We start from the raw sequence: 12,076 nt of genomic DNA, 5'->3' as shown, positions 1-12,076 counted from the left end.
AATGCAGGGTTCATCTCGACGATGTTCGAGGCATTGAAGTGCATTAATTTCAATTGAAGGACTTCAAATTTACACTTTCGTGCTATAGAGTTTGCAGTTTTTCTATGGTTTCGCAGCAACTCTTGATCCTACTTCGTACTAGGCTCCTTAGAGTAACCGTTTTTCAAAACTTCATAAGTTGGGTACTTTTAACAAACTTAGCCGTTTCGTCAGAACAGACAATGACATACCGGCTAAAGTCCTCTTAAGTATTGTAGTGATGAAAAATATACCGTTTCTAAGGTTTAGCATTACGAAAAGAAGAGTAATTTCTAGGTACTCACTTATCGGGTATTTCACCATCACAAAATTTAGCAGATCACTGAATGAAGCGTTTTGATATATAACAGTAATAAAACAATAAAAAGGTAGCTGTCTATCATAAAACTAATTTAAAAGGAACTTTCAAAATAAAATCATACATCAAATTTGTAACAAATCTTTTATTTATGATTACCGCTACCCTTTCTAATAGTTTTAATAAGAGCAGAGATGGAAATATTTACACGGTAATTATAATGGTTGTATTTTGCATTTATATAATATGGCCAGTTTTCTGCAATGAACTCCTATAGCAAACGTAAAACCTGAACCATAATTATTACTTCTGTAACGGAATTCAAAATAAGAGTTGTACTTCAAAATTTGAATAAAATTAGATCTATCTTCATTCATTTTAATTTTCGAAATTATCAATTTTGTGTGTCCCCATCGTCGACCTTGCGAGGAGGCTCACAAAGTGCGTCGCATTGAAACGTCCGTTATCAAAACGAAGTCGTGAGCATCAGCATAAATATACTTATACACATTATATACGTCGAATTTTTATAATACGATTCTATAATACGATTTCGCGATTACCGAATATAGCGACACGAAGTTTTATTGTCCATTTTGCGAACCCTCTTCCCTACACATAAGTAGTTCCTAAAAGTAAGTTAAATCGGAGCTTAAAATATGTATGAGACCTTTGTTTTGACTTTATAGGCTACTATCTTCAGATCGATTAGGTCAGCCAATTCTTAGTTAGTGACGCAAACAACCTGTAAATAGTTTGCTTCTGCGTATCCTATATTTGCTGTCTACGAGAAGCTGAAGTATGAACTGAGTAAATAATTCAATGACTAATCTTTTGGCCAAAAATATGCTCGCTTCTATTAGCAGCGTCAACATATATCCTGTTCGATGAGCACGTTTATATAATGCAGTGTATATGCTCATGAATGTAGGCGAGCATTGCTGTTATATTTTTTAAATGAGAATTGGCTTATCTAATAATCAGATTTATTTTTACATAGTTCGTGTAAATATGTTAACTTATAAGCTAATCTATATTAGGAAAACAATGTCTAAGCGTTACACACGAATGCTCTGATTTGCAATTGAGCACGCCATTACCGTTCGGACATTTGCGAGCAGTCTATAATAAAAGGTTTCTATAATTATTATTATATTTATTCATTAAAGGACTTGTAGATAAATGTGAATTCCAGCCGATGTGAACAGAAAACGGGTACTTGAACTTGGCTAGTCCCTGTCCACGCAGTACATTCACAGATAATCGCTCATTACTCATTTACCCACTGCACGGTTTAAATAAATGTATTTGTTCTCAGGTTCATTCTGTTTTCAGTGGTCCATATAATAGTATTAACATAGTGTAACGGCTACGGTTTGTATGGCCACAGAAGTTATTTGCGAAGACTAAGTAAAACAAGAAACGAGTCACCATCAGTACAACAATAGCATAAAACTATTAAAAATATTGGAACCGATTAGGGTAAATTACCTGGTAATCGTAAAAAGCACTGAAGAATAAAAAACTGCAAAATTGTTTGTATGTTTTTTAAAGTTTATGCGGATAATTCTAAACTTAGAAAGTAGGAGGCTTTCACAAAACAATTTACAAGGTCTTAAAATAGTCTCGAAAAAAGAAAGGCCTATATCAGCTCATAAATATGTAAAAACCCAAGCCATGACTTCGTCCTGTGATAAGCGGCGAACCGCTAAGCAAATTTGTCGAATGTACGCATAATCTGCATGTAACCGTAATAACCCTTTATATTTATTTTTGATATTCATACTACAAGCACAATGATTTTTCTCTTTTTTATGCAGTACCCTTCTCCCGTGTTTTTTAATTGAATCTCACCTATCTTACCATCTAAATGATTCTTGTTTTATTTGCACCGACTTTAGTGGTGATGTGTGGCGATCGGACCCGAGCAAACATATCGTTACAGTTGGGGGGCTCCAATTATATTTTTATGTTTGAATGGAAAGCACGAGATCTGATCGTTCAAATCAAAACGTAGATACCTAAAAAGACTAGATACGTATGCGTGGTCCGTGCTTCTTCATTATACTGTGCTTTTAGCTTTTTTTTTTATTTTTTATGCATATCTGTACGTTATACACTTTAGCCTTTTCCATTTGTTACGACAGATTGTAGTCTTTCCACGCACACACATTCACTGGTACCAAAAATTGGAGCGCGTATCTGAGTTACAAACACGAAGACTGCATTTTGCGTATTTCTTGTATTAAAAAAATTACTGTCTTTTCCGCACATATTTTCGCAGTATTTCTCTTTTAAGTTACTATTTTGGAACTTCCTTATCAATAGCCGACGTATCCTCAGGCGGCAGTCAAAGGTTGGCAGGAAATGATGTTGACTTACTATGCAGCCACATAAAACCTGTTCAAATCGGACCGCCAAAAGTTCCGTCCGTCAGGGTAAAAGCAGCTGTAATGATGAGGTTACAAGACAGAAGAACTTATCTGTAACACGTCGTGCTTTCTTTTTCTATCCAGCACTCGTTTTTGTTAAATACATTACAAAGAAGAGTTAATCTATTGCTTTGTAGAGAAATTATATATAGCTCAGGTCCTATATTCTAAACTTCCTGACAGCCTTTTTAATAAACCTGATTAGCGTGGTTAGCTAATAGGTACGCGTTATCTTCTTTAAGTAATTACATTCTCCCCAGCACCGCAGACCCAATTTTCAACAGGAAGACTCCTTTTTTGTGCCACACTGTACACAGTGGAAGGACCACTACCCTTTCTAGACAAATGCATGATTACGGAAATTTTCTCATATTTTAGTCACACCACATTAATGAGTCACGAGAAACTGTTTCTAGTTCTCCCAGATCGTTCACAATAATTTGTTCCATAATGTTTACCATAATAAAGCTAAGATGTGATATTAATCAGTACTAACCTACTCTTCATGGAAAAGTCGTCATCGAAAAGATTTAGTAATTTTGCCCCATTGTTCATTTACATTTAACATAGATATTATAATGACAACTGCATGTCGCACCGTATAACAGCGTTAAATTTGGTATTTCGGTCTATAGTAGAACGTATTACATTTAAGCGAAGGATTTAATTGTAGGAAAGGATTGAAAACTTGCAAATATGTTGCTTACAGTATTTCACTAAACTCTATATAAATAATATGTGAAAAAACCGATGAAAATATAGTGGCCAGAAAGTATCATCAAAGGGGCTCCGTCTTACGACGTAACTATGATCGCCACCTTGTGTTTTTAATGAAAAACCATTTTGCAAAATTGCATGAAGGCAGGAATGCGCATACAATACCTGAGATATTTTCCTATTCAAATTAAGCATATAGCATTTAAATTTGTCAATATGCTTCCTCAGTTCGGGTTCTTAAAAGCTCATCCGGTAACTGGTAGCAAACAATAAATGACATCGTAAAACCTTCAATTCATGCTAGTCGGGCACAACGGCCCGTAAAATAACCATCGAAGAAAAAATGAGATTCTCTAGGGATGGTCTATGAAGGTAGAAAGAAAAAGAGTGCTTTAAATGACACAAGCGATTAACAACAATAATAATAAGAGTAATATCTATAACAATGACTGCAATTCATCAGGTTTTACCGACATTAACCCTCGTTATTTTAAGGAGGGAGAATAAGATCATTAGTAAATTCTACAAGTTAAATAAACGCCAGTCGAATAAAACGGTAACTAGAAATATACACAAAAAGAAATAACCAAAAGGATATATCACATCATTTTCTCTAAATCAAAGTACGTTTATTCTCTAACTATATAGAGCGTCAAAGTTCAGGTGCTGATGAAGTATATTTGTGAGAAACGTCGAAAATATATCTAAAAATATCCTGAAAAATCGCACTAAGAAAATGGGCGTAAATTCCCAGCTAGTCAGGCCAAGTAAAAAGTAATTTTTATTTCGAAGCGATATGTGCTGCGTGCTATAGAATTTTATCTGTATGTAATCACATGATGCTGTTTAGAGCTATTCTTATAGATATTATTGAAAAACTTATTGATCAAAAAATATGTTTCCTAATTGTTTTGCTATTATTTAAAAACATAGAGATTGATCAATAAATTTTTCATCCCTCTGGCTGCTCATGTTTAGCCGAATGATAAAATACATAAGAGAACTGTCTTCTGAAAAAAGAAAACGACAAAGATTAATATTTTTTGTATAGACATATTTTCATATTAATTTACATGCAGTATGCGAAAAAGGCATTTTGTTGTTGGTAACTAGAACAGAGTTACATTCACAGCAATAGTGTTAAATGTCGACGTCTAGTCATCGATAGCGTCACTTAGTTGATTGAATATACGATTCTGTCAGAACCCTTTTGAAAATTCTTTGTTTCTGTTCAATAGCAGCGTACGACTTTCTGTCGCTGCAATTTTTCCCTTTCAAGATTCAGCAATTTTTCATAGTACATACTTCGTACATATGTTTATATATTTATCATGCTGCTATGCAATGTTGCGAAAAATTAATTTTCCAGATCCCTTCGTGCGTTACATACTGAACCGCCTTGTTTGCCTCTTCCTAACTTATTTTGTCCGCTTCTTCTTGCCTGTCATTATCTGTTCTACACAACACATATATATATATATATATATATATACTATGCGACGCCTTTCGTACACACCCCAGCGTCTCCTTATCTCCTTGGCCACAATTTACCTACGCATGAATCCCTACGCATATCTTCTGGCCTTCTCGACCCTATTTGCATTTATAATTAGTATTAACGACCAGTTATTGATTCTGGCGGTCCTTTTCGGGTTTTCTTATTTTTCTTTCACGAATGTTTTCATATCTATATGTAAATGATGTTTCAACGTACAGCGATCATGAACATGCGTGTTCCTCTTTCTCCGTCTGCACCGCTCGTCTCGTGTTGTATGTATTAGCTAGAAGCCAATAACTTATCCAATAATAATATATGTGGTGATTGATGTCTAAGATGATGCGGAATACTACAAGAACCCACCCGGGTCCGTCGACGACGTAGCTTCTCAACATCCAATTGCTTCGTCGATCAGCCCTATATAACCACACCATTTGTATTAGAATATATAGCACTATAATTTGTACAGAGTTTTCGTATGCTGTTCTGAGCGTAGCTCATGTACGACAGGTGTTTAAAAGCGAGGCCATTGCAGAACAGTATTTATTAGCCGGTTTTTGATGTCCTTTTCAAGGCGTAGGAAATAATTTACACAATCGCACACTGACAATGCGCACAGAAAAGTACACATTGATTATTGTGAGGCTGGCGGGAGTTTGGAGTTCGATAGTTAAGAGTAATGTAATAATGAATTTTCATAAAGTAAATGTATTACTCAAGGTTCAGCGACTGAGCTTATGATAATTTCTGCAATTATAATCTGATTCGGCCCTAACGCTTGGGGCCATATCGGCATAATTTCAATGTATTTATAGTTTTACCTTTTTTAACATATATTCCCGATTCAGACCCACATATAATCTACTTTTCAGAGGAAGTCGCATGGAATTACCGGCGGCTTTCTCTCTTGCACCGAACGCCTTAAGGTTCCGGCTCAAAACACCACATTTTTTTCTTTCTTTCTGTGTGGTCGCAAATTGAACGGAAATTGGCTGTAAAATGGTACAAGCGCAGAAAAGTCATGACATGCATGTGAAGTACCTCGAATCGTTGCCGGCGTTGCTTTTTTTTACTCTATGTAGTTGCTACCATACACCCCGTTGAGGCTGGCTAATTCTGCTAACAGTCGCTTGCTGTTCAATTGAACGTCTATCATTCAATTCTTTCAATTTCCGCCAAGGTGAAATTCATCTCCTGAGCACAATTTATGCGTGCGAAATCGCACACTAAACTATTATTATTATAATTATTTCTTAATTTTCACGTAGACAGCAGCCGCGTCGTGTTCACCATAGCCGTAACGGCGTGCATTTTCGAAATGAGTTGATGCGGCCGCCGTAACGGCAAGAGGCAGCTCACAGTCGTGACCAACATCCAATGCCAATCGAAGATCCTTTTGGACGTGGGCCAAAGGCGTTTCCAGCGTATATTTGCCGTCCAGAATCGTACTGAAAGATATACAAGGAAACTACTTAGTTAAAACACTGAGTAGATGCTTTTCTAGGATCGTTTCTAATAGCTTTTGTTGCGCAACTTCCACTTTGTATTATTACATTTACCTCTTAGAGAAAAAACTGAGTTTTCACCTTGTGCCAACTACGAATAGGTACCATCGATAACACAGATGGATCGAGGCATCCAACCAACCTGCACTTGTCGAGTAGAAAAGGTGACGCCAACTTCGTAGCACTGAGAGCGTCAACAAAGTCCTTATGTGACATTTCACTTGCTTCCACAAGTGCCATGGCTTCAGCGAGGGCTGCCGAAGTAGCACCGTACAATAGCGACAGAGCTAAATTCATTTTAGCAGCATTACCCACATTTTCGCCAAGATACATACACTGTACCGAAATAGCGGTGAATACTGAGTCGCAATCATCGAACAGGGATTTATCGCCACACGCGGTGATCGTAAGTTGTCCCTACAAACACATAAAATATATAATATCAATAAGTAAAAATTGATGCTGATGGAGTAACTTGTGTCTTACGCATGTTTAAGGTTGTTTTTACAAAAAAGATATTTCTGGAAATCATACTCACACTAAAATATGGTATTGTCCACGCCGAGTTACATTAAGTCCTTTTTATAAGCATTAATTTCGTAAGTGGTTTACTTGTGATCATCAATAGATTACCACACCAAACTAATTTTTATAATAATAATAATAATGTTTATTCCTGTCTGTCTTACCTGGTGTGCGAGTGTACGGGAGCCAACAAAAGGCGCTTCCAGGTAACGACCTCCTCGGGCTACAATAGCTTCGGCAAGATCTCGCGACGTCTCCGGATCGATTGAAGACATTTCCACATATCCTTTGCCATTCTTCATCTCCGAAATGACGCCATAGTTGCCAAACACCTACGAACCGTATGCACAAAGAACTACTTAGTAAGTACTCAATACGAACTGCGTTTAACCAAAAAATTTAGCAGCGAAAAGTTAACTGGTCTTTTTGTTATAATAAGCATGGCTTAATCTAGCAACTTACGATGTCCCGACAGGCATCCGGAGTGGCTAAACAGGAGAAGATAATGTCGCATTCAGACACAACATCGCCAGGCGTGATGCGTTTTTCTGCTCCAGCCTTTGCAAACTCCTTAATTTTGCTTGAAGTGCGATTCCATAACACCACCTAACGTTAAAAACAAAACAAAAGAAAGTTAGCATAGGCATACCATAATCACTTTTTCGACGAAAGTCACTCTTTACAGGCAACAGAGATGCAGAGTTTAAATTTAGATAAACCATGCACATGGCACCAATTGCACTCACCTGATGCCCACTATGCAGAAGGTTTTTGACAAGTCCTTGCCCAATATTTCCTAACCCCAGAACTCCGACTTTGAGGCCCTGAGTGGCGTTCACTTTCTTCAGTTTCAGCACATCGCTCACCTAAGACAACAAGCGCGAGAAAAATACCATATTATATTAAATAGGCAGCAGTAGACAGTTGAAACCTTTTTTACTACTTCTCTTCATTAGAATCAAATGGGGCGACAAGATAAGGCAATTATTTGTCGTAGCGGTAACACTGACTGGTCACGGCAACTTGAAGAAAAAAACTGCGCATCCTTTTACTACTATCAAACCCGTGCTTGAAGAGGCGAGTTGAGTAATTCGCTAACAATATGTGAAAAGAACGACTTTAAGTCGGATGTCTGCATTTCATGAATCAGAAACATCTATACTCTTCAAGAGATAACAGACGAAAAGCGTTCCTTTTATTGAATTGAATGAGATTATACAAATAATGAAATAAAGCTTTAACAACATTGTTTGCAATAACGGGAACGGAACGTCTAAGCGCAGAATTGAACGTTATCTTTAAATATGGACGTAATATTTAAATTGAAATTGGACCAAGTTATGACTTTAGAAAAAGCTAGCAGTTGAATTCCTAGCGAACTGGTAAGAAATACTTATGAAAGATGGCAAGACTCTGTGTCGATCTGTAGAAGCAGAGTTATTGATCTGCCTTATTTATAATAATTTCCTAAATATTCAGAGTAGGATACTTCTCGCTTGTGTACGTGCAGACCTTTACTGATTTCACCCTTCGTCGCTATTGCAACTTCCAAGCGTGCTTTCGACTTATAAACTCAAGCATGTGTAACCAGCAGAAAAGATTGCAGAGTTTCTCTGTATTTCATGTATGTAATATTAGACCCTATATACAATGAGAAATCTGAACTATTTTAAGTGAAAGGACATTTCGTAAAGTTCAATCACGACGGTTGACCTCGTTAACATCGAAGGGAGGTGTAGCTGGCCGAGGAATATATTCTGTTGGTTTGCTTGCTGGAGCTTTAGGCACGACTGGAGCAGCTGAACTCTTTAGCAGGCTTGATGAGCCGTTCTCGCTACGCCGTTTCTTGATCACGGTCGGCGATTTTTTGAGATCAGATGCGGCTCCTTGTTCTTCGGTGGTATCCTCATCGAGATTGAGATCCGTTGTTCGTCCAGCACGATCGTCGTCAATCGAAGATGTTCTTTGTTTCGAAGGCCTACCTCTCTTTCCAGGCGTCTTCAAAAGGCTCGTAGACTTGCGTTTCGGAACCTATGGAATAGAAAAAATTCACTTGGATCACTTTCTTCTAATTCTTTACTGGGTTGCAAAGTTCGGCAACAAATTTAATCTATAATACACGAGGCAAAAAGACAATAAAAAGCCCGTGGCCTGCACCCGATATACAACAAAAATAGCGTCCAGTAGCATTTTCATGCAAACAATTGCATCAATAATAAGTACCGATGGTATGCACACTTCCTTCTGCACACTGATAAAAACAACAAATTATATCAATAAATATTACGCAAAGCGCCAAGCGTTCCCAACTGACATAACCAATATGCAAGGTTCTATCGAGTAACCTATTAATGCAATACTTGCACCTACCCCAGAAGGTTTATCGTCCCTATCGCGTACTTCAATTACTGATAAGTCTACTGAATCTACACCAGACTCTGCTTCATCATCCCTTGATTCATCGTCCTTCGAATCATCGCCGTCTGGAGTCTCCTGAGGTAATTTGATGTCGTTCTTTCCAAGCTTTATCCAGTCCTCAAAGTATTGTGCGATCTGGTCAACTGCATCTCTGAACTTTTGTCCTTTTGGACCTGACTTAATGAGTTTTTCATCTTCTTCAGTTTTAATGCCATACCTAAAAAGGCGAGTGTTAAATTTTTAGAACAAAGTTCCAAGAAAGTCATATTCAATTATAATAATAAAACTTATTTACTATTATTATGCAGACCAATTAACTCATTAATGGGAAATAACAGAAGTCTCAGAATTAATTTTTTATACGCACTGAATAACGTTTTCTGCAGGAATCCAAGAGTAGTTGAATGTGCCAAAGAAAAAGACGCAATAATTCTTTTTATTCCGTGGCGGATCCTTAAGATCTCTCGTTGGAGCCGCGATCTTACCAGGCCATGGTTTGTACCCCTTCATACGCGCCCATATTGGCTCACCGACCTGAAACAACAGAGGCTTTACAATTACGTTAACGCTTTCTATTATGTACGCCATGCCGAGTCGACCAGGCGTTTAACAATATATTGGTGGCAGCAGGCGAAGACAACATATCCTACAACGCTACATGGTTGATATATGAAACATTAAAACGTTTTTAATCTATATTTCATTGACAATCATATATAAAAGTAACTCGTAAAGCATCAAAATAATCCAGCTTCCAGATGACTTTTATGTCTTTGCACCCTGGAAAAATCTTGACAGCAAAAACAAGAGAAGATCCATTTGTTTAAGAATACGTTAGCTAGTAAATATTGCGATACCGCACGCAGTTAAATTGTTGCGTTCAGAGAAAAACATTTAAAAACCGCCATCTAAGAGCGATTTTTGTTATTGTTGACGTAAACTCATATTTCACTCCCGTAGCACTAACGACGAACTCGAATCTATCATGACATGACACATTGATCAAATAGTGAGTGCAAAAAATGCCATACATTTGACCAATGCAGTTTGCCCTTGGCAAATTTACCTGCGGGTACAGATCACTCAGGTACTCGATCGCATTTATACTAAAGTACAAATTTTTAACTAAAAAATTAAATGTGTTGGGTGGCAAATTCCCACCGACATTAGGGTACTACTTTTTCAAAACTGAACTCTCCCGGATACACAATCTTCTAATCATTAATTTACTACCTGACACACAAACTTAGTTTGTAAGACTTAAGCTTTAACAGTTTAAAAAAATAATAAATAGCCTGGTAAATTTCATAGCACGGCGATAAAATGTACTAAATACAACGAAAAATCCTTTTCAATACTGGGAACCAATATTCTGAGGTACTGCTAGACTCAGTTCGTTGTTTAGACATCCACTGTAATCCGTTATCGACTGCGTTACGATTTCTAGTAATAAAGTAGAAGACTGATGCTAGCCAAATGCAGTAGTAAGCTACAGGCAGAAAACTTAATTTTTCTTTTGTTCTGACAACACCAATCAACAACCGACGTTTTCAAATAATCATGTTGTATGAAAGTTGGATTTCTAACCTCCAGAAAATTATGGAACAATTACCCCTAGCCCGCACCAAAAACTAACCCCTTAACAGACTCTCAGTAATCTGTACAGGTAGCACCATCATAAAAGAAACATCGGACCGACAGAAAGGACGACACACCAACAATAGCTGCTGGTAGAACAGAACAACTATTTGTGCTCGGATTACGTTTAGCAAGTGCGCTAGACAAGAGCACACAAACAAGCACGCATATACACAAATTTTCCGTCTTTTCTTGTTTAGACTAAACGAAAGAGACGCGTCTGTATTTTCCTCCATTAGACAGCTCGCCTTCTGTGCGGATGTTTCAGTTCAACTTCGCTCACAAATCGTATAATGTGCGAATTTCGACGTTTTCTAGACAAAACGTACACTACCGCTGACGCCAAAACACGCACCGAATACTCCGACATCTCTACCACAGGAGTAGTACTGTTCGAGCACGTCAACGGCGAAGAGAGGTGATACGGTGCTGCTCTCAGTCAAACACAGGCAGGCAGGCAGGCAGCCAGCCAGCCAGCTTCGTCAGACTTTGTATACACTGTCTTCTGTCTACACTGACCGCCGCAGCAGCAGTAGCATGCTTTCGGACCTGGCTGAAAACACCGGTTCTAAATACACACAGACTCAACTCAACGAAGGCAGACCGGTGGCCTCCGTTGGCGGACAACCTGGCCGGCTCGCTGCTAGCCTGCTACTAACAGCATTGGGCGCCTCACTTTGAAACAAAGTCGTCGACTAGCGCAGCCTGACCGTCAAAGGGCTATCGCCAGGACACAACTTTTCGGTGAACCTTACGCTATCGTTTAGTCACAGTAAAACCGCCAAAATCAGTCTAAATCTAGGGGAAAAGATCACTAAAAACTTGCTCAGCTCACCGATCTCTGCTCCGCCGCCATCTTGTTGTGACTGTGGCTTTTGGAGCGCAAATATGCGCGTGGTGCGATTTCTCGTCGGCTAACCAAGAGGCGCGCTTCGAATCGTACCACAAACGTATCACGTTTGTGCCACAAAATTGGCGCTCAAAACAACATAAGAAAAATGTATGT

At 38.1% G+C, this 12,076-nt stretch overlaps 1 protein-coding gene across 3 annotated transcripts; it reads right to left on the bottom strand.

Annotated features, from left to right (window-relative positions):
- Nucleotides 1-4,093: 4,093 nt before the first annotated feature.
- LOC111261357 (uncharacterized) lies at nt 4,094-11,941 on the bottom strand. Of its 3 annotated transcripts, none has more exons than XM_022834796.1 (9): nt 11,906-11,941; nt 9,800-9,966; nt 9,385-9,649; nt 8,728-9,045; nt 7,761-7,880; nt 7,477-7,620; nt 7,179-7,346; nt 6,632-6,906; nt 4,094-6,432 (listed from the first exon to the last, which is right to left on the bottom strand). In XM_022834796.1, the coding sequence occupies exons 1-9, from the start codon at nt 11,924-11,926 to the stop codon at nt 6,231-6,233; spliced, it is 1,680 nt and encodes a 559-aa protein (XP_022690531.1). In that variant the 5' UTR covers nt 11,927-11,941; the 3' UTR covers nt 4,094-6,230. The 3 variants fall into 3 exon arrangements, with proteins under 3 accessions (XP_022690531.1, XP_022690532.1, XP_022690533.1); XM_022834797.2 differs by lacking the exon at nt 11,906-11,941 and adding an exon at nt 11,426-11,874; XM_022834798.2 differs by lacking the exon at nt 11,906-11,941 and adding an exon at nt 11,069-11,323.
- Between the last annotated feature and the right edge of the window lie 135 nt (nt 11,942-12,076).

Source organism: Varroa jacobsoni, unplaced genomic scaffold (assembly GCF_002532875.2).
Source record: "Varroa jacobsoni isolate VJ856 unplaced genomic scaffold, vjacob_1.0 scaffold_549, whole genome shotgun sequence".
Taxonomy (NCBI): domain Eukaryota; kingdom Metazoa; phylum Arthropoda; class Arachnida; order Mesostigmata; family Varroidae; genus Varroa; species Varroa jacobsoni.
Note: the sequence above shows the minus strand (reverse complement) of the source record. Positions and strands in the feature narration are given on the sequence as shown.

Excerpts from the sequence above, each read along its gene's own strand:
- LOC111261357 (XM_022834796.1), bottom strand. The coding sequence starts at position 11,926 with ATGGCGGCGGAGCAGAGATCG. Across the intron at positions 9,046-9,384 it reads GGGACGATAAACCTTCTGGG|GTTCCGAAACGCAAGTCTAC; the intron begins GTAGGTGCAAGT and ends TCTATTCCATAG. Across the intron at positions 6,433-6,631 it reads TTTCTACTCGACAAGTGCAG|TACGATTCTGGACGGCAAAT; the intron begins GTTGGTTGGATG and ends TATATCTTTCAG.